At 31.8% G+C, this 22,890-nt stretch overlaps 2 protein-coding genes across 2 annotated transcripts; one reads left to right on the top strand and one right to left on the bottom strand.

Annotated features, from left to right (window-relative positions):
• Positions 1 to 10,691: 10,691 nt before the first annotated feature.
• On the bottom strand, positions 10,692 to 15,363 carry LOC132751650 (macrophage migration inhibitory factor homolog). Its single transcript, XM_060741855.1, has 4 exons — positions 15,176 to 15,363; positions 12,238 to 12,312; positions 11,756 to 11,850; positions 10,692 to 11,025 (listed from the first exon to the last, which is right to left on the bottom strand). Exons 1-4 carry the CDS (start codon positions 15,281 to 15,283, stop codon positions 10,959 to 10,961), a joined length of 345 nt encoding a protein of 114 aa, XP_060597838.1. The 5' UTR covers positions 15,284 to 15,363; the 3' UTR covers positions 10,692 to 10,958.
• A 20-nt stretch (positions 15,364 to 15,383) lies between these two features.
• Positions 15,384 to 22,430, top strand: LOC132751640 (transmembrane protein 134-like). Its single transcript, XM_060741843.1, has 6 exons — positions 15,384 to 15,545; positions 17,683 to 17,729; positions 18,971 to 19,063; positions 19,816 to 19,937; positions 20,793 to 20,846; positions 21,102 to 22,430. The coding sequence occupies exons 1-6, from the start codon at positions 15,405 to 15,407 to the stop codon at positions 21,179 to 21,181; spliced, it is 537 nt and encodes a 178-aa protein (XP_060597826.1). The 5' UTR covers positions 15,384 to 15,404; the 3' UTR covers positions 21,182 to 22,430.
• The last annotated feature ends 460 nt before the right edge of the window (positions 22,431 to 22,890 follow it).

The raw sequence follows: 22,890 nt of genomic DNA, 5'->3' as shown, positions 1-22,890 counted from the left end.
CGCTAGTCACATAATCAAATATTTTACATAATCGGTCTATATATGTATATAAAGATATCTTTATATACATATATAGACCGATTATGTAAAATATTTGATTATGTGACTAGCGCCTGTGACTGCACCTTCAAATATTTTTATTGAAATATACCAATCGGAACACCTCGACTATTATTCATAATAATCTCGGGCTTTATACATTATGAAAGTAGTTCTATACTGTAACGTAGTTTTAGATGTAAACAAAAAACAGGGGGTGTGATCTTTGTTTAGCTTTCTTTTGTTTTAGTTTCATAGCGCACAGACGCTTGGGGTTTGGAGCTCAAAACGCCTTTAAAATCCAAATAAAATGCATATTTGTCAATCCCAGGACATGTACTGATCATATATATCAAAAAATCTTAATATATGCCGTTTTGAAAAAAAATCATATTTCAACATCTATAATAATACACAAGATAAAAATTTTTCAACGACAAAAACTTTCGATAAATTCAATGGACCAGACGGCTATGAACGAAGCTATCCGATTATGTGGTTCCCAAACTTAAAAGCGCTGCGCATTTTGCACACGGCAAAGCTGGGGCCACATAATCGGATAGCTTCGTCCATAGCCGTCTGGTCCATTGAATTTATCGAAAGTTTTTGTCGTTGAAAAAAAACGGCGAGAATATTGATGTTTATTTCGGCTGTTGCGTTGTTTATATTACCGTTGAAGTTTAAAATTGACCATCATCGTGAAGAATCATATCTTCTGTGTCGATGGACCAAAGGATTATGTGAAAATATTGGAAATGGAATAAAATACATGGTGATTATGACGGTAGGGGTGCGGATTTTTTCCGGCGAACATTTTTATCTTGTGTATTATTATAGATGTTGAAATATGAGTTTTTTTCAAAACGGCTTATATTAAGTTTTTTTGATATATATGATCAGTACATGTGCTGGGATTGACAAATATGCATTTTATTTGGATTTTAAAGGCGTTTTGAGCTCCAAACCCCAAGTGTCTGTGTCATAGCGTAGGTTAGACGTATCCGTTGTGTATTTTCTTACTATTCCGTTCGAGGTTTTTATTGGAAAGGGCCAAAAAATTTGCCGAAAAACAAGTGAACATTAATTTCTCTGAGACCAAACTTTCCCGTTCTTAAAACTGTAATGTAATGTCAATAAACAATGTATAATGACCGTTCTCAGATTTCCAACAAACTAGTATGTCTAGCTGATATTTCAAAGTAAAGCTTCTAATTAAAACAGATCGTTGGAAATAAAACATCTCACTAAGCTTTTTTTCAAATTTGATATCATTGTTATATTCATTTTATGTGGATAAAAAATGAATTTCAAAATCTTAACGACGACAAAAAGATAAGATACAAAGTCTGAATTGAGATTTCGTGTCCACATTGCTTCTAATTAGTCGTTTAATTACATTAATAAGTGATTTATGCCGCTTTCCTATTGTCCATTATCATCTTTACAAAGCAGTGCTTCGTCATGATGAACTTATAATTTTATATTGTTTTAAAATTTTATTGCAGATGTAAACAATGGGCGGTCTTCAAACCCACCTGGTACTGTTCACACTCAAGGTAGGGAATCACGTGACTTTTACGGTTACGCGTACAGACAATATGGCGGCCTAAAAATCTCGCTTCACATGTGTTTTTCAGGTAATTCTTTATTATATCCCTTTTACTTACATACGAGACCTGTTGCAGCCTACGCGGAATAAAGAATTGTTGCCGCCTATACCTTAGTTTCCACCCCTGTGCTCATAGCTTTTACAAACACTCAAAAATTCAACAGAAATTTTCAAAGTGAACAATTATATTTCGGGTAACATTCACGCAAAATTTGTATTTTTTATGAATTTGATTAAACTACGTCGAGTTAGCAAAGGGAAAATGTTCATAGAATTTCTTTATTTGAAAATGTAAATATTAGGCATGTTAAATGTTGACAGGTCATTTTCTATTCCATTACACGAGAGAAAAATGATTTGGGTAACTCCCACGCATACTTTTATTGTTGATAACTCCCACGCAATATTTTATGTGCAGGCAAATATCTATGCAGGTTATAGCCTAGATATTGATTGAAAAAAAATCATGATTGATGCATTTAGCATCAAAAAACTTTCATAGAATTTTGAATAATATTAAAAATACCGCCAATAGGTCCTTGATAGAAGTAACCGAGCAGGCAAATCAACGGTGAACAACGTTGAAGTATGGTCAGATTTAAACGTTGAAATAACGTTAGATTTATGTTCGAATTTGAAAGTTTGAAAAAACGTTGAAGTTCAACGTTGGCACAACGTTGAAGTTTCAATGTCATTTCAATATACTTTAATTCTAATTAAAAGCAAAGTACTGTAACAGAGTTTAACAAAAAAATCAAGACACTATAAATACTTCAGCTATTTTTATTTCAAAAAACTACAGTTCAAGTGTAGCTAAAATTCAAACGATTTTAAGAAGTCCTTTTGGTTTAACAATTAAGCTACAATCTGTTCCAATCTACCACTAGTACTTCTTCTAGAGCTCTCTGGGTATGTCTTAAGTGTTTCATGATGGTGTTTGAATACTTCTACTGCTTCTGCAAATAAAATAAGAAGTTACTAGTTGACTTGGTCAATCTCAAATTATATATAATTAATCAACTTAGTGATTTTGTTTTATCTTAAAATGCTCATCTTCTAAGATTTTACATAATAAAAAAGCATAGAAATTAAGATACAGCTGAAGTTTCATATTGACAGTAAATTATGTACAAAAACAACAAAAACTTTTTAAAAAGAAGGCTATTTAAAAGTCTGACCTATGATTGGTAGGAAAAACTGCTCCCATCAGTTACGTCAGCATTTTCCCAAGAACAGTCCTTTCCATGTTAAATTTATGGTATAGAAGCTACAACTGTAATACTCTAAATTTTCAGCCAGGACCAGGATCTAGAATATAAAATAAGACTTATTATTCCCTATAAAACTTCACGGCAATTGAACTTAAAAATTTAACAACTCATCTTTATTATTTAACCTCAAACAGTTTAATCAATATTTGTTTTGATAATGCAGTGGATTTAATGTATTTTTCAAACTTATTCACATTAAATTTTACTATCACTAAGATATAAAATTAATACAGCTAAATTGACGAATCGTCTTGGGACGTAAATTATATGGGGCGAACAACACTTCATCTGCTTATGGAATCAGTCCACAGTTATTTGCCTTTCGTTGACCCAGTCCACAGTTATTTGCCTTTCGTTGTTATTTGCCTTTCGTTGACCACAATAAGGAAGTAAATCCGCATAAAAGAGTGCCTGTGTTTAATGCCAGATATAAATGAATAATTGAATGAAAGAGATAGAAAAAAGGCCATTTCCTGACAGAATTCATTTCAAATAGTTGGTAAATGCCAATTTTGATCCAGATTTTATGCGAGTTAAGTATTTTTTTTAGTGTTTTTCTACATGACAGAACTCACATGGTTCCGGGCTAATTTACTGAAAACTGTCAGACTGATGTATTTTGAACTGAAAATGCTTGTGGAAAAATGATGAAAATAACCCCTAGTTTGGCTATAGCTAGAATTATTTATCTTGGATGGTAAAATTGTAAGCACAATGACTTTGATTTGATTGGAGAGATTAGTAAAATTGCCAACCAGGGTTTTAATGTTTATATAGAAACATAAATTATAGAAAAACTGAAATTAATTTGTGGTCTTGATATGCCAGGTTACAATAATATGATAAATAAATTTCAAAAAGGCATGGCTTGTAAAATCAAATATTGACCACATGAACAGTCTACAGACGGCACAGGAAACCTTATAAATGTTGGTGGTAAAAACAATTTCTATAGCCCAGGCAAATCGGAAAACGTTACGGGTTTTACTGTTGATATTAAGATGACATTCAAAACATAAGTCCTCTAGATTTTATTACCTAGTTGTAAATAAAAAGACCCATTCTTAATATTCTTTAAGGTTTTTTTTCTTTTATGCTTTAAAAGATTAAAAAAAAACACAACATAATAATGTTAAATAAAGACACTAATTTGAAAAAGTTTTGGTTACATAAAAGACTAAGTGATAAAATGACTTGAAATGTCTTTAAAATCTTAATATAAACGAATAACATAAACGCATACCTGTCACGTTTCGACTTGCACACAACATTTACACAGTTCCTGTGCCGAGTAGCCAGTTTATATGGTCATTTTGACAAATGTTTGTCCAACATTATCCACAACAACAGAACAATATGTGGTCAATATTTGAGACCTATCCGTGAATGAAATGTTTCCCACATTTTATCGCAAAACAATATCCGAGATGGAACCTTCCATATCTGCAAAAATATTGAAAAATGACAACTGTAAATTTTACTAAATTTAAAACAGAAATACAAAACCTCCTTCTAATATTTTAGACTTTTTGTATCAAAAACGCAACCTAATTGAATGATTTGGGTTTGGTAAGGCCTTACGCGAAAGTTATTTGATGTCCTTGGCAAATATATGATTTTACAAGCCATGCCTTTTTGAAATTTATTTACATATTTATTGTAACCTATAAGCAGATGAAGTGTTGTTCGCCCCATATTAATTTACGTCCCAAGACGATTTCGTCAATTTAGCTGTATTAATATTTATATCTTTAGTGATAGTAAAATTAAATGTGTAATAAGTTTGAGAAATACATTAAATCCATTGCATTATCAAAACAAATATTGATTAAACTGTTTTGAGGTTAAATAAATAAAGATGAGTGTTAAATTTTAGTTCAATTGCCGTGAATTTAATAGGGAATAATAAGTCTATTTATATTCTAGATCCTGGTCCTGGCTGAAATTTAGAGTATTACAGTTGTAGCTTCTATACCATAAATTTAACATGGAAAGGACTGTTTCTTGCGAAAATGCTGACGTAAACTGATGGGAGCAGTTTTTCCTACCAATCATAGGTCAGATTTAAATAGCTTCTTTTTAAAAAGTTTTTGTTGTTTTTTGTACATAATTTACTGTCAATATGAAACTTCAGCTGTATCTTAATTTCTATGCTTTATATATTATGTAAATCTTAGGAAGATGAGCATTTAAGATAAAAACAAATCACTAAGTTGATTAATTATATATAATTGAGATTGACCAAGTCAACTAAGTAACTTTCTTATTTTATTTTGCAGAAGCAAGATAGAAGTATTCAAAACACCATCAATGAAACACATTAAGACATTACCCAGAGAGCTCTAGAAGAAGTTACTAGTTGGTAGATTGGAACAGATTGTAGCTTTAATTGTTAAATCAAATGGACTTTTCTTAAATCGTTTGAAGGAATTTTAGCTACCACTTGAACCCTGTAGTTTTGAAATTGAAATAGCTGAATTATTTAATAGTGTCTTGATTTTTTTTTTGTTAAACTCTGTTACAGTACTTTGCTTATTAATTAGAATTAACAGTAAATTATTGAAATGACATTGAAACTTCAACGTTGTGCCAACGTTGAACTCTCAACGTTTTTTTCAAAACTTTCAAATTCGAACATAACATCTAACGTATATTTCAACGTTTTAAATCTGACCATAACTTAAGCGTTGTTCACCGTTGATTTGCCTTGCTGGGTTACTTCTATCAAGGACCTCTATTGGCGGATATTTTTAATTTATGTTCAAAATTTCTATGAAAATTTGATGCTAAATGCATCAATCATGATTTTTTTCAAATCAATATTCTAGGCTATAACCAGACATAGATCATTGCCTGCACAATAAAATATTGCAGTGGGGAGTTATCAACAATAAAAGTATGCGTGGGAGTTACCCAAATCATTTTTCTCTCGTGATAATGGAATAGAAAAATGACTAGTCAACATTTAACATGCACCTAATATTACATTTTCAAATAAAAGAAATTCTAATAGAACATTTCATCCTTTGCTAAACTACGACGTAGTTTAATCAAATTCCATAAAAATATTACAAATTTTGCGTGAATGTTACCCGAAATATAATTGTTCACTCTTGAAAAATTTCTGTTGAATTTCTGAAGTGTTTGTAAAAAGCTATGAGCACAGGGGTGGAAAAACTAAGGTATAGCGGCAATAATTCTTATATTCCGCGTAGGCTGCAACAGGTCTCGTATGTAAGTAAAAGGGATATAATAAAGAATTACCTGAAAAACACATGTGAAGCGAGGTTTTTAGGCCGCCATATTGTCTGTACGCGTAACCGTAAAAGTCACGTGATTCTCTACCGTGACACTAGTCTCGTCTATATTTCGACTCCAAGACCGACATATTTTACATAGGTGTCGAAGGAGGCGACTGTCGTTAAATAATAAAAGCCCTGGCGCATAATTTGTAGGGCAAATGTCCACACAGCCCTCTTGATACAAATTGAGTGATCCGAACTTCGATAACATTTTACTCACATTTTTCTCTGTATTATAGCTATCACACATGGAATTTGAAAGAGTTATGCACCAGACCGTTGTAAACACCGTCCCCACCTTCAGGCAACCCCGGGGGTGAGGGAAATAACGAGGACAATGTAATTGGAGTGAAGAAGGGTCAAACACACGATTTTCTGAAACTATGATATAGTCAGATTGGGGATTGTTGTGCCCTCTCCGAGCACTCATAGTGGTAAAGCTCTTTATAAATGGCATACAGGTCGCAACTGGTATGACACTGGCTGACAGTCAACACCAAAAGAAGAAGTGTGGATTAAGATTTTAAAATCCAAAATACCTACGGGTCTCAATATTTTACAATTGAAGAGATTAACACAGGAAAATAACTTAAGATTTTACTCAGAAAAAGCTGATGAAATTATATCTTGCAGACGACAATTAAATTAAGAGGGGTATGATGGCCCTTATATTGCTCACCTGATTATAAATGCTCTTAATGACAAGGAACAAGTTGTAAACTATTTAAGGTATTAGGACCCTAATGGGCACTATCAGGAACTAAAGAATTGACATCATAGGTCAGATGTATACCTTAAAGTACACCTGTATGCAAAATTTAAACAAAGTTTACCGTACGGAAATCAAGTTATGGCCAGCTTTTCTGAACTCAAGCTAGGATGTTATGAGGGCCCGTTTTTCGAAATGAGGGAACCTTTAAAATAATACTGAAATAACATTCTAATGAAAAATGTTTTCCCATGAATTTTTGGTAAGAAACAAAATAGTACCGATTCAGCTAACATTTCCACTTAGCAAAAATTGATTTCTTCTTAAAATTTATGAAATCTGTATAAAAATGTTACCCTACCACACCCATTTTTACATCATGTCTGACCATTTTTACTACTTAGGGAGCCTAATTCAAAAAATTCTTAAAAATTTACCCAAATGAGTGCCTGTTTTTTTCAAAGTTTCCCTAAATTTTAAAAAAAGTATATTGGTTGATCTTGTAAAAATATGAAATACTTTTACCGTCTAGTTTTGATTATAATTATTACACTTTGAAAATATCAGGTACCATATTTTATTTCTAGATTTAGCATAATTTAGCCAATAAAATACTATATAAATTAAAAAATTAAACACTTTTTTCCTTCCATATGGGACATGAGAGATACATAAATAATGTTAAAAGAAAAAAAAGAAAGAAAAAAAGTTGACCCTTCTGGGGATTTGAACCCATGGCCCTCATTTTCAATGTAGTTAACAGTAATTCTAGCCTATTTGAATACTCTTCAAAGCCGAGGTAATGCATTAGGGTGCTAATACCTTAATAACTTGAAGTGTGTCATCATGCCACGGATGCCTCCGCATGCAGCCAAAATTTCAGATGTTATAATATTAATTCCAAATTTGTTTGCAAAAATTATTTTTTTCATTTAAAACTGTTCAACTATTCAACATAATATTGCCAAAAATCATCGAACCATGACCAAATTCCAACTTGATCTGCCATTCCATTGGCATATCCATATGTCAAATTCGAGATGAATACGTAACACTATTGGGGAGATAATGAACAGAAACTGAAAATCTTATATTATTTTCAAAGTGAAAGGGGCATAACTCAAAAAAAACAAAAAAACATTGAACCATGACCAAATTCCAACTTGACCTGCCCATTCCATTGGCATATCCATATGTCAAATTCGAGATGAATACGTAACACTATTGGGGAGATAATGAACGGAAAATGAAAATTTCATATTATTTTCAAAGTAAAAGGGGCATAACTCTACCAAAAATCATAGAACCATGACCAAATTCGAACTTGACCTGTATTTTCTCATGACATATCCATATGTCAAATTTGAGTTGAATGTGTGCAACCGTTACTAAGATAATGAACAGAAACTGATGATGACAGAAGAACGGAATGATGGAACAGGGTAACACTATATGCCCCGGCCATTATATGGCGGGGGCATAAAAAGCAGATATAAGATCTAAATTTTAACTGATATCACAAAGTTCACGGAAAGTCATTGGTTGCTTAGGAAAGGTAACATTGCTAAGGTAAATTGCAAAGGTGTCACTGTTTTTTTGGAAAGTCAGTGGTTGCTATGGGGTCATTTTGTTATGGAAGCATGATTGGGGCTTTTAAAGTACTGGTTGAAGGGAAATTTAAATGATTGTAGGGAATTCACCAATTGATCACATTATGTGCTATTGTGAGACACTTTCAATCTGGGGCATGAATTTATCAATGAAAAACCAAAAAATTGACATAACAAATTCTTTTGGGGGCAGAGAAAATGTTTTTAAAAGGGTACCAACCAAGTCAGTTAAAATATCACAAAAAAACCATTATGATTACCTTTTAACCAAAGCTCTTGATTTTTTATAACGAGGTCAAGTAAAAATTCTTTAAAAAACAAATCAAAATATAGAAATTTTTAAGTATCATGGGGAAAATCATGTATTTCAAAAATTTACTCTTTTAATAAGCAATTAAATCTGCCTTTCCTAGAATGTTTTTTCATAGAAGTTTTAAAAACCTTGTTTTAATGGGGAAAAAAAAGAAATTTAAAAATTTACAGTAATATTGTCATACCCAAAGAATAAAATATTAATCTTTGTTTTTCATAAAATTTAAAAAAAACCCATCCATTTTTAGGAAAAAATTAAGTAAGAATATCCAAATTTTTTTTTCATGGAAAAAAATAAATTAAAACATTTTTGTTTTCATGAAAAATTAAATAACACTATCAAACATTATTTTTATTGGAAAACTAAATAAAAACAGCCAGCACTGTTTTCATAGGAAATTAGTACGGGAAAATAAATCATAATATCCATCACAATTTAAATATTGTACAATAAATGTAAAAGCATTATGGCACAAGACTAAGTCCTTTACTTCACTTATTCTTTTCACACAAAAAAGCACAACAAAAACTTCACACACAAAATGCACATTAAATACACCTAACTAGGAGATAAGACATTTTCACAAAAGAATTATTTATGTTTTAATACCATAAAATTTAACAAAACTTTAGCAGATGATAGAAAAGATAAACACCTATATATTCCACTGTGAACATATGTTAAAGGTGCCAAATCTATGGAATAAAGCAACACAGAAATCAGTCATAAGTTATAGACAAAATGTGAGCAGAAAATAGAAAATAAAACCCAAATTCTTGACCTTTGCTCTCTAAATGAGATCTTGATAATAAAAGCATCATAATATCATTCATTTTTACACATCAAATGTAACTTAATAGAACTTAAGTCCAAGTAAAAATATACCGGAATTTGTAATTATAGCTTAGAAAACAAACTTTTATTTTGACTTTTGACCTCTAAGTGAGTTTTTTTGTCATGGAAGAAATAACCATTATTTAAAAAAAACAAGACAAAAATACTAATCATACAACAAAGTTATAGTATGCAGGCATTATTTTTTTGGCCTTTGACTTCTATGCATAATCTACAGACATGGGTCTTGTGTGTATCATATATCTCATCTATTGGTTAAAGAATATGTTACATGTATATAATTTCCTAACTTCGCATACTTGCCAAAAAAGTGCTTATGTTACTCCTTTAACTTTCAGGTGTAATTTTTAACTTGATCTAAAGACAGATACTGTCACGATCATTATCAATGTCGAATCCATCAAGGACTGACCAAAGTTATTGGATGGACAAGACACTGTAAAACTTTAAGAAATGATTTTTAACATTGAACCATAATAATATGTGTCAAAACTTAAAGAAAGCGAGGGGATGTAACGCTTTTGACCTTTAAGTTTTGAGCCAGGACCTAAAGTTAGACCTGAACTTTAGTTTCAGACATATCCCGTGCATATAGTTGAAATATTTCCCAGTAATGGTGAAAACCAATGGAGTCATCAATGACAAAGTTAAAGAATAAAATACCACAAAAATGTACTTCATTTCTGTTTTGTTTTTGCTTTAGGTGTAACAAATCATCTCAAGAAGGTGATTATCATGTTGGCAAAGTATTATCAAAATTTACCAAGTAAAGACACAATTATGAAATGTTTACAATTTTGACCTTTGACAATGTTTATCATTTTGAACTTTGACTTTTATGTTTGACTTTCACCTTTGTTGTATTGTCCCTGTTTCATTTCGCACTCAGCTTATTGTCTTGTGATGGTTAATATTCCTACAGGTCCTGTTGTTTACAAAGGAACATCCTGTTGTTTACAAAGGAACATCCTGTTGTTTACAAAGGAACATCCTGTTGTTTGCAAAGGAACATCCTGTTGCTTACAAAGGAACATCCTGTTGTTTATTAAGGAATGACGAAGCTGTTAACTGGACACAATTTTGGTAACACATACATACTGTCATAAAGACCATACACATATATTGTCTTTCATCACTATGGCAACAAAAGTATGATTTAACTAAATAAAGTTAAAGTTTATGTAAGAAAAGTCCCAAAAATGTTATACAGTACTTTGTAGCCCTCATAGATGTAACAGTGTGAAAGTTTTTCAAGCAAACGTAGTTCCGTTGTACCCACAGTCATTTCGAGCGATGTCAAAAAACGTGATGTAGAATCTGCAAAAAATATGTTTATAAATATATTATCACAAATTTAAAGCAATGTATTCTGACATGACACAATCATTCATTTTTTTAATATTAAACCTTTAAAACAAGAGATATCGCTAAAGGTGATGGATGTTCCTCAGAGGTTTTAAGGACCAGGCAAAATACTTTCAAACCAAATATGAAAGACATCTGTAAGACAATAAATAAAGCTGTTTGCATAAAAGGCAAATCTATTTTTAGCATGAGTGACCTATTTTTAGCACTGGCATCTTTGACCCCAGGTGACCCCAATCTCAACATAAAGTTCTACCCAAAGTATAAAAGATTTAAATGTGAAAGACATAAGTTGATAAAAAAGACAGTGTGAGACAAGTTTATAAGACAAACTGTAAGAAAAGAAAGTGCAAAAGAATTACAAAACCAACCAAGGAGCCATGAAAGGGTAAAATGCTGACTATATGCTACTTAATTTTTTAGGGGAAACATAAAAACTATTTGTGACTTAATTCTATTGGAAAACCTTTGATGGCTTACTCGGTCAAATGGTGACAATCCAGCTTTACTGGTGGAGGAAGATATGAGGTGTCCATCCGTGCTTTTTTTCCAGATATGAATGTGTAATTGAATAGACAAAGGACCATGCATAAAGTATTGCTTTATAGTTTAAATGATCAACTAGAGAAAAACTTTCAACTAATTTTTGCATTAAAATCATGTTCAACTTTTGATGCCGTACCTGTCTTTTTTGATACCTAATTTTGATTCCAGAAAGTCTCCTATTTTGCTGGCATGGCTTTTATTCTTATCTCCAAGGGCTCCAATACTCATAAGCTGTAAATATAAGACTGAATTATTTAGATCTACCACTTACAGCATTTTTGAACAATTACTAAGAAATAATAATAAACTTCTCTGAACCTTTAAGTTTGTGATCAAATAAAAGTTTTAATGTGGCTGCATGGCCGAGTGGTTAACACGTTGGACTAGTAATCTAATGATCACTAGCCGCATGGGTTGAAACTGTCAGGGGCAAGTTGTTGTTTCCTTGAGCAAGAAACTTTACACTCATTGCTCAGTACTGGTTGGTTCAAGGTGTGTCTATAAGCTTATATCTTCCTACACAATCAAACTAAAATAAATTCTGTGTTAACCAAACAGAAGTTATATTGAGTTGTTTTTTGTTGGCATTACAGTATTATAAAACATTATCACTAATACCTGAACACTACCACATGGATCATTGCTTCCACCATGACACATCAACTGATCAGGAACTACACGCACTGTTACATACTGAAAGTTTGTACAAACACAAAAAACTTTATACTGAGATGTTACATAAATATAACAAGAAATGTTGAACGACACATATGCCCCCCTTTCTAGCCCTTGACTCACATTATTGGTAATTATGTAAGAGAAACTTGCCATAAATTGGTACATGGAAGTGTTCAATTATGATAAAAAGAAAAATAATGAAGACTTTGTGATAAATAGTTTTTAAGATAATGAGACATTTAAGGCCCATGTGACCTAGACCTTTGGACTAGTGACCCAAAATCAATAGGGGTCATCTAATTGTTATGACCAATCAATATTAGAAATATGAAGAATTTGTGATAAATAGTTTTCAAGATAATGAGCGGAAACCATATTAACATTCAAGAACCCTGTGACCTTGACCTTAGACCTAGTGACCCAAAATTCAATAGGGGTCACTCACTAGTTATCACAATCACTTTATCAGTATGTGAAATATGAAGACTTTGTGATAAATAGTTTTCAAGATAATCAGCGGAAACCATTCTGATATTTAAGGCCCCTGTAACCTTAACCTTTGATCTAGTGACCCCAAAAGCAATACAGATCATCTACTAGTTATGACCATTAAATGAATGACTATGAAATATGAAGACTTTGTGATAATTATCTTTCAAGATAATGAGCTGAAATCATACTACCATTCAAAGACCCTGTGACCTTGACCTTTGAGCTGGCAACACCAAAATCAATAGGGGTCATCTAATATTTACGACCAATGAATATGTGAAATATGAAGAGTTTGTGATAAAAAGTAATCAAGATAATAAACAAAAATCATATTACCATTCAAGGCCTCTGTGACATTGACTTTTGACCAAGTGACCCCAAAATCAATAGGGGTTATCTACTACTTATGACCAATCAATATGTGAAATATGTAGACTTCGTGATGAATACTTTTCAAGATAATCAGCAGAAACTAGTCTGATATTAAAGGCCCTTGTGACCTTGACCTTAGACCTAGTGACACCAAAATCAATAGGGGTCATCTACTAGTTATGACCAATCAATATGTGAAATATGAAGACTTTGTGATAAATAGTAAGCAAGATAATAAGCAGAATCATATAACCATTCAAGGCCCCTGTGACCTTGACCTTTGACCTAGAAACGCCAAAATCAATAGGAGTCATCTACTAGTTTTGACCAATCAATATGTGAAATATGAAGACTTTGAGATGAATACTTTTTAAGAAAATCAGCAGAAACCATTCTGACATTTAAGGCCCTTGTGACCTTGACCTTTAACCTAGTGACCCCAAAATCTATAAGGGTCATCTACTAGTTATGACCAATCACCATGTGAAATATGACGACTTTGAGATGAAAACTTTTCAAGATAATCAGCGGAAACCATTCAGACATTTAATGCCCCTGTGACCTTGACCTTTCACCTAGTGATCCCAAAATCGATAGGGATCATCTACTATATATGACCAATCACCATTTGAAATATGACGACTTTGTGATGAATACTTTTCAAGATAATCAGCAGAAACCATTTTGACATTTAAGGTCCTTGTGACCTTGACCTTTGACCTAGTGACCCCAAAATCAATAGAGGTCATCCACTAGTTATGACCAATCACAATGTGAAATAAAACGACTTTGTGATGAATTCTTTTCAAGATAATCAGCGGAAACCATTTTGACATTTAAGGCCCCTGTGACCTTGACCTAGTGACCCCAAAATCAATAAGGGTCATCTACTAGTTATGACCAATCACTATGTGAAATACAAATGTATGAAGACATTGTGATAAATAATTTTCAAGATAATCAGCGGAAAACATCTGGACTACCGACGGACAGTTTATACTGACATTAGCAAAACAATATACCCCCATTCTTCAAAGGGGGACATAATAAGTTCATACTGAAATATTGTACAAATATAATGAGAATTGTGAATTTATAATACTGCAAGTTTGTAATGTCCCTTTTTATTGGATAATCATGATGCTTATAAGTTATATAAATTTATAAATGTACCAAGCTGCTGTTGAATTATGAAGTAATTTCATTTTTCTCTCTAAAAGTGGAAGTTTTCAGTATTATAGATTTCAAATTTTTGACAGGTTATATCAGTTATATGACATTAGATGATTGCGTGCATCAAGGCTAAAGATTTTTTTCATCTGAAATTCAGTCATTTCTCATTGGCCAGTTAGTCTGGTAACTATGATGGTCCCCAACCAAATCTTACTACTAAGCCATTAAGCGGACACCTGATAAGAAAATAAATTTGAATACCTTTGACATGACCTAATGAATGTCAAAACACTTGGCATAGTGTTCCTGTACTTGTGAATTTGGAAGTTACAGTGGAAAAAACATACCAATGTGATGGTAATTTTTCAAGTTTGATATTTTGTTTATTGTACAAGGAAGAAGGTACCGGTATACATGTACATGTAGATGACTTTAATATCTATTGTGCTATGTTTGCAAGGATACATGTAGATATGAAAATATGACTCATTTAAAAAAATGCGGGAAAATTATGTTGAATATGTGGGGAAATACACTTCAGCCAGTAATATACCTTATGTATATCATACACAGCTAGTTAACAGGTGCCGGATAGTAATTTTGATCTTGGTATACATGTATCTAACAGGAAGTCATTTAATCATAATTTTATCATTATCATGATAATTAACAACTCAAATGAGCCGAATGCTTGCATACATAACAAGGTCATTATCATGTGTCAGGGAGTTTATTTCCTCAAAAGAGTCACATTTTTAACATGAAAAAAAATAATGGGGGGAAAATCAATACAATAGTCTGACCCTGACCTTACAAATATCGCGAAAACAAATAATCTTACTTGTTCTGGTTTTCCTAGTAATCCTGCGATAAATTTTGAAGCCTCGAGAACAAAGTCTGCAGGTATTTCATCGCGTGAAATTGATACAAAAACGTTGAATGTCGGCATGTTTGAGAAATGATTACTGCCACAGAATCAAAACAACTTTGAAGGCCTAATTATCTCCCTTTGTTTTAATATATTGATTGACATAAGCGACATAAATTTATGGAAAAATGAAAATATCAAAATGGATCAGATAACAACGAGCGATTCTATTATTATAGAAGAAAATATACTTTCAGATGATGACGAAAAGATTAGAGTGTATGGTTCAACTCGACTCACATCACCATCGAAGCCGAAGTCCCGCGATGACGACCAATCAAAGGTTTAATGTTTTCAAGTGGAATGATTTCGGATATCTAATTTTTGGATGGCAAATTATTTTTTGCAGCATTTATAAATCATTGTTATTTTCTGATATCACTGTCTTGAAGTAGTACAGTCGAAACTGTACTAACAGTCACCTCCTTTCGCCGGTCACCTGACCTAAACCGCCACTTCTTGACGCCCTCTATGAGTATGAAAATGACCTTTTTTATGAATCCGGGTCAGCTCGGCCCTAAAACGTACTCGGCCCCCGAGTCAGCTCGGCCCTATTCCAACTCGGCACGGGTCAAACCGGCCCACTTTTTAATTATTAATATTTAGGTTTGTGTTATCACTACTTATTGTTATTATTGTAATTATTTATTAAACACGGATTGACAGTTTCAGAACTAGCAGCAGACAGGCTTTTCTTATCAGTAGAATTGCGAGTAAAGAGAACCGATTGCGTATCTCATTGTATTTCTGACTCGTGTTAGGTTTAACCGTAAATCTAAATACCTTCAGTGTCAAACAATTTGTTGAAATATATACTGAGAGGAAGCTTAGATCACCAGCTTTAAATTTGTGTAACAAATTTTAAAATCGGACATTTAATCGCCCCAAACTAGCTATTTAAACACAGCTAAATTTGCATTCGGGAAATTAAGGAAAACAACTCTTGCTTTTTCACTCAATATACCTCGGTTATTTACGTAGTTCGACAGAGAGAGTTTTATAAATATAAGACAAATAAATAACAATTTTTTTTTAACTATACTTTATTTCGGCAGAAGTACAATGTATAATTATATAATAATAAGATATTTCTTATTATTCATTTACCTTAACAACATGCAAAGCAAAGTTAATATGTTATATATTTTTGTAAAGTGGGCCGAGTTGACCCGTGCCGAGTTGGTATAGGGCTGAGTTGACTCTTTTCCCTTTTTTATATCAAACTGTACAACTATATTATGTCACATCATTCATCTTCCACTAAAGATATGGTCGGTCTGTTTACCCCAAGACTACCCAAAGACAACTCTAGACTACCCCAAGACTACGCCAAGACACTCCAAGACTATATCAAGACACCCCAAGACATTCATCACATTGTCAAGACACTCCAAGACCACCACAAGACACTTTTACTGACATGAAAATACGTCTTAATTTTACTTTTTTTAAGGGAGGAAACTATGTGATCTCTCTTCATTTATTTCCATGTATTTTTTAATGTAAGATTATAGATATTTTCTATTTTTATGCAAAATAGTTTACAACAATGAAATGATGCCAACGTTGCTTGATTTGTGTATACTGCAGTAGTGCAACTCAGCAAGTTAAATTTTGCGACAATGTCATTTTATGAATGACACATTTTTGATACCTGATTATTAAATCGATCATGTTTTGTTTCATAATATTGATTTTTTTCATCTGCCCCATATTTCATTAGATTAACAAATTAAAATACTCTTGTTGTTTCCGTAAAGTTAATTTTAATCAAAATATTTTTTTTATATTAAAAAGCATATCAATAAATATTTTAGTGATGAAAGAAGTCCATACATAATTCATAATATTTGATATATTAGACAGTAATTAACAAGATGACACGTAAATAATCAGTTGACGTATGTAATAACACTTTCCCAATATACATGTACACCATATATAGGTTTCTTGGGGTGTCTTGGGGTAGTCCTGGGACTAAAAAAGGGGAATCTTTCTGTCCCAGAGTAGTCTTTGGGTGTCGTGGGGTAAATAGACTGACCCCTAAAGATGTTTGCTTGTAACTTTCCTCATGTCTTGAGATCATACAAGGAAGTCATTGTTCAAGGCCAATAACTCTAGAATAGATTTTAACTGACCCAGGTCACTTATCAAGATTCTTTACTTATGTATTTTGAATGAAATCTTTATTAATTGCTACATTACCCAGGTTTTTTTTTACTATCAAGCACTAAGAAATTTTAATCTCTTGTTACTTCTTCATTTCTTTAAAATATAGGTATTCATTTTAGTTTAGATACCTTTTGTGTTGTTTATATGACTGCTCCAAATGAAAGACTGTGGTTATAATGAATTATCTGAAACTTTCATCATACACATGATGTCACATGTATATGTATAATTGTTATGTTTCTGTTTAGGATGCTGAATATGGAGATAATAGAAAGGATGGGACAAAGGCAACAAGGTTATTTATCTTTTTTATCTTATTGATTTTCCCTTGTTATGCTTTTTTCTGCTTGCTGTTCTCACATGAACCTCTAGATACATGTATGATCATGGTTTGTTTTTGTATATTAACTTTCATTGGTTTGTTCTTAAATAAAAGAAACATGTTCATTAATTAAAGATTATATATTTTATTTATACATTAATTTTGATCTTTACATGTACATATAAAAAAGCAAGAGTGACTACTATTTGAAATGAAAATAGTGAAATTAAGCATTTCATTCCATGAATTTTGGTGCTGAAATTTTGGAACCATTTCCCGAAAATGTATAAAACCCCTCAACCCTTTTTTCAAAAAGTAGCCCGTGAATTTTTTTATATAGTTTTTCTATGCCTATACCTGCCAAAAGCAAGAGACCTTTACAATTGCTTTTGGGCGAAATAGAATATGCATAATAAAATGCCTGAAATTGCTTCTAAAAGAGAAAATGGAAAATGATAACATCTGTGCTGTCTGAACATCGTCTATGCTATTCACTATTTAGTCAGTACTTATTTTAAAACATGAAATGGTTGTGTCCATATTGAAAGATGCACTAGTCCATTTGGTAAGGGTTACGGTTAATAACTTGATATGAAATACTTATACATGTACATGCATATAATTTTGTCTTATCTCTATTTTTCCTTTGTGGTTTATCATATCAGCTGAAGCTTGCTGTAATCCATTACTGCATGAGACTTTTGTGAAAAATGGCTGTTTTCATTGAAAAGCCTCCTGTTACAAGTTCAAATTGCTTTGAAACTATAAACTTCTCACAAGTCCAAAATTTTTCTTGAAGAGGATGGTGCTGAAAATGTGATCACATTTTCTAACTTTTTTTTAACAAAACCAAGTGTTTTGGGTTTAAATAGGGCATTTTTTCTCACTATATGTATTTTAGGGCCTCAAAGTGTGTGTGGGGGGGGGGTGAAAATGGGTTAAAAAATATGTATAGATGGTAATGGATTTAAAAAAGCACAGCATGTATCAATTGGTAAACTATGTTGGTTTTTGAATCTGTTATATATCATATCTCCATTATATGAGATGGTGAAATTAAGTTAAGTCGTTATATACATGTATACAATATAGAAGTGAAATTAAGTGTTCATTAAATATAAATTTTATATATCTCTTGGCATGTTTTTTTTTCATTCTGCACCTGTATGTTAAAACATATTATATTCTCACTGTGTGTTGTTTTTCCACGTCAGTTTGTTGCTTCCATCACCAAGTGTGAGTCGAAAAAGCAGTTCACGTTCCGCAGATACGCATGTTTCCACACGATCATTTGCTGATTCATCCAGGTATATTCATCATTCTTTTTATTCTAGTCAATAAAATTTTGTCAGATACTTTTAGATATTTAATTCAGTCACTTTCTGTGTTCAAATTTTTTCATTTTTTTCCTGATAGTTTATGAAATCAACCTGACATGATAAAAACCTGTCTTTAATATTGATAAAAATAGATAAAATAGTAATTATCAGCATACTGTAATGGTAACATAGAAATGTAAGATGACTGTATTTTGAAGGATATAGAAAGTGCAATAGTTGGAAAGTCACCAACATACCAAACATAGATGTTAGTTCTGTGTTTCAATAATGTGCAAATGAATTTACTTGAAAGAAATAGAATTTTCTGTTGTTTAGTTGACTACAAAGCTCTAAGGCATCACTATCTAAAATTCAGATACATATGGGTTCTGAAATAGGTAATAAACTTATATATTAAAATTAGATGTGTAGACCTCAGCGGATCTGTTGGCCCTTAAACAATTTTTTTTCTTTCATTTTAATGATAACTGTATGCACCATGTACATGTATTTATTCAAGCTGTTTTCATAACTGATTGAGTTTTGCACAGTTATCTTTCTTGCATATGAAAAAGCATTTTGGCTTTCAAAAAAGATTATTATGTTGAAAAAATGAAAAGTAGATTATTAGCTCAAATTTAAGAAAGTGAATGTCTTTTAGGAATGTCTTTACTGTAGTGGTCTCAAATTGCGTACAATTCAAGTGAATCTTGGTCAGACAGCTTAATATTGTATTTCAGTTGGCTACAGCATCCTAAGATTAGAGAGAATTGGAAAGTTGTGATTGGGGCATTCTTGCTTACATTGATTGGATCAGTCTTGTTTTTAGTTGGAGTAGGAATTGTTGTTTCACCAGGTCGAGGTAAGTTTTCAAATAATACAGTTGGCCTGCTGAACTTTATAATTAATTTAGAAAATGTTGGTGATTTCAAAAGGCAATATCCTTTGCAGTACTGGTCAAGAAGTAATATCACATTTATTTAGGTGATGGGGCGTCTGTGTGGCCGAGCTAGCTTGGAGAACATTGTTGGTTCTATTCAGGTGCCTTTTTGTGCCTGAAATAATGCATGTAAAGCTGGAAAATCACCATATAACCTATTCTGTGTTGGTGCAATGTAAAACCCAACAAAAAAAAAAATAAGGTGATGATAAATGGCTCTCATGTTCTGAACAGGTAAGGTTTGAATTTCTGAGGGGCATATATGGCTTAGTGGTAATAATTGCTGATTTTGAACCGCTTTATCATTTTTAATTTTGAAACCTGTTGGTTCTTATAACCCCTCTTCTTTAGGGGTGGAAATATACATGTAATTAGTTATGGAAGAGTTATTCAACCATGGTCCTTCCTTATTAGAATAATGCAGGGCATCTGCTGCTTATCTCCACCAATAACTATGGTAGGTCTGCGAGCCATTGATAATTTCAAAGTATTTAAGTTATACAACTTTAAACTCATTTTTGATGGAAAATCAGTTCTGGTCATATCTTCATTTTATGGATGCTTCCCAAACTTGAAGAGGAGCATGTTAGATAGATAGATTATTTTATTCCTCCAAATATCTTAAAGGTTAACTTATCATTTTCAAAACATTAGGTTGTTGCCTGCTACTTATCCCAATTATTTTTGGTACTAAGATGTTGAAAATTTACATGTTCCCAAATGAGGAAAGTTAGAAATTGTAATCTTTGTTGAAGAAATGTTATCTTTACTTTTCAGGCATGCACTGTCTTGTTTTCTTTATTGGTGGATTATTATGTCTGATTCCTGGAGGTAAGAAAGACTAAGTAAGATAGTCCAGTGTAGCACCCAAACTTGAATGTAATCAAGTTGTTGAATTATTTAAAGATATGCAATGCTAATCCTTAAGAAAGATATTTAATTACAAAAATTCTTTGAAACTTGTAAAGTTCTTGCTAAATATGTCTAATTTGAATGAAAGATTGACTGAACTATGTAAGGGAAGCTGTGTTCCCTATTACACTATGTATATATATATTTATGTATTTTTCTTTGTTGATATTTCAGCTTACCATTTGGTGTATATATACCTGGCTGTGAAAGGATTCGAGGGCTACAGCTTGTATGATCTTCCGGTGTTTAACTGACAATACAATTCCCTTTTTCTTCATTCTCACAGACTGTATAAATGACATTCCATGAATTGTGTGCAATACATCAGCTTTTCATCTTTAACAGACTGGTTCCCTTTCCAGTAAGTGGTGAATGAAGTTATCTGAACAGGCTGGTTTCCAGGCATAATTCTAACTTTCAATGTTTGATAGTTTTTTTATAGCTTGCATACTTATATATGTTATATTTCTTGATTTTTTTTTTTGTTCATAAAAAGAAATTATGAAAGCAAAGTAGGATTAATTACATATATTCTGAATAAAAAAAAATCATAGCTTAAAGTCATGTGACTTTAATTGCATATAGTAACTATCTTTGTTTTAAAATCTAGCATTTGGTAATGTAGTGTTAAGATAAGAGACTGTGTTTTGTAAATTTTGCATCAAATTTGTGTTTTTACTGCATAATATTACATTTGTCATAACTGCAAAGTATTTGCAGTTAAATGAAATTTGTCATAAATTTAAAGTGAATTGGTCTATAATGGAAGCTCAGTACAATAAATAATTGATTGTATTTAGCATCAGATATGCAACAAACTACGAAAGAATAATATGTGGATCTTGTTGGCAAGTGTGTAATATGTGATTGGATATTTACGTAAATTTACATAGCAAATAATCAAATATTCATGAACAAAATATTATTATTCATCATATAAATGTTTATGCTAAATCACTTAGAACTTTATCAACATTTTTTACAAGTAAATAATTATATCTGTTTATCCAAATGATACATTTTTATTGCTTTTATCTATTTTTGAATTAAATATTGAAAATATGCTCATTGTAGGCCAATTCACTTTAAAGCACATTTTTAAAGGAAATTTTTACTGGAGATTGTACAGGCATTGCAGCTTGCACCAACATTTCTTTTTCATGTGATACACTAAAAAGTTTTTTCAAACTGGTAAAAGGGTAAAATTTACATATAGTGATTGCTCATAATTATTTGATCTTTATGGCTTTGTAAAAAGAAGAGACACCTATTTATATAGAGGTCACTAGGTCAAGGTCACAGCATCAGATTTGAACTCATTTTCTGTTGAATAATTCTTAAATACATGAATGACTTATACTAGTTATGCACAGAGTGCATGGACTTAGTTTATGACCTATGAATTTATGGCTTTGGAAGTTGTGGTCAATTAGTTAAAGGTCAAGGTCACTATAACCATGACAATCATGGCTGAAAATTGTTCAGATGAATGATTATAGTTTATAAATTAACACCTTAACCAAAATTTGTAAAGAAAGAAACTGTATGATTATTCAGTCATCATAAAAGATGCAATTATTTTAAATGGGAATATTCAATGATATTAATATCACCTGACTTTATTTTGTTCCACATGTCAAAGACACTCTTTAACAAAAAATGAAAAAGTATTTTGCATAGAATAAAATTAAAAAGTTATCCTTAACTTTTTGAATTTTTAAGAGGATGCTATAAACATGTTTTTATTTTTTTGCCTTGCTAAAAGTACATTATGAATTTTGTTTCTTTGTGCAGCAATAGGAATCTCAATTTGTCAACTTTAGTTATATATTAATGCATTTACTTCAGGTTTTATTGACCAAAATCTTCTCAAAGGTTATAATGATAAACAGCTTCCTTTTTAATGCTCTGTTAATTTTTATAACAATCAAAATCATTTCATTTTTATGCCACCGCAGCATCT

Source organism: Ruditapes philippinarum, unplaced genomic scaffold (genome assembly GCF_026571515.1).
Source record: "Ruditapes philippinarum isolate M1 unplaced genomic scaffold, ASM2657151v2 ctg904_1_1_1_1, whole genome shotgun sequence".
NCBI lineage: Eukaryota > Metazoa > Mollusca > Bivalvia > Venerida > Veneridae > Ruditapes > Ruditapes philippinarum.
The sequence above is the reverse complement of the archived record's forward strand: the minus strand, read 5'-3'. Positions and strand labels throughout refer to the sequence as shown.

Bases quoted from the DNA above. Each gene is read 5' to 3' on its own strand.
- LOC132751640 (XM_060741843.1), top strand. From the start codon at position 15,405: ATGGATCAGATAACAACGAGCGATTCTATTATTATAGAAGAAAATATA. The intron at 15,546-17,682 runs GTTTAATGTTTT...GTTTCTGTTTAG, and splicing joins GCGATGACGACCAATCAAAG to GATGCTGAATATGGAGATAA. The intron at 20,847-21,101 runs GTAAGAAAGACT...TTGATATTTCAG, and splicing joins ATTATGTCTGATTCCTGGAG to CTTACCATTTGGTGTATATA.
- LOC132751650 (XM_060741855.1), bottom strand. From the start codon at position 15,283: ATGCCGACATTCAACGTTTTTGTATCAATTTCACGCGATGAAATACCT. The intron at 11,851-12,237 runs GTATTAGTGATA...TTATATTTACAG, and splicing joins ATCCATGTGGTAGTGTTCAG to CTTATGAGTATTGGAGCCCT. The intron at 11,026-11,755 runs GTACGGCATCAA...TATTTTTTGCAG, and splicing joins TTAGGTATCAAAAAAGACAG to ATTCTACATCACGTTTTTTG.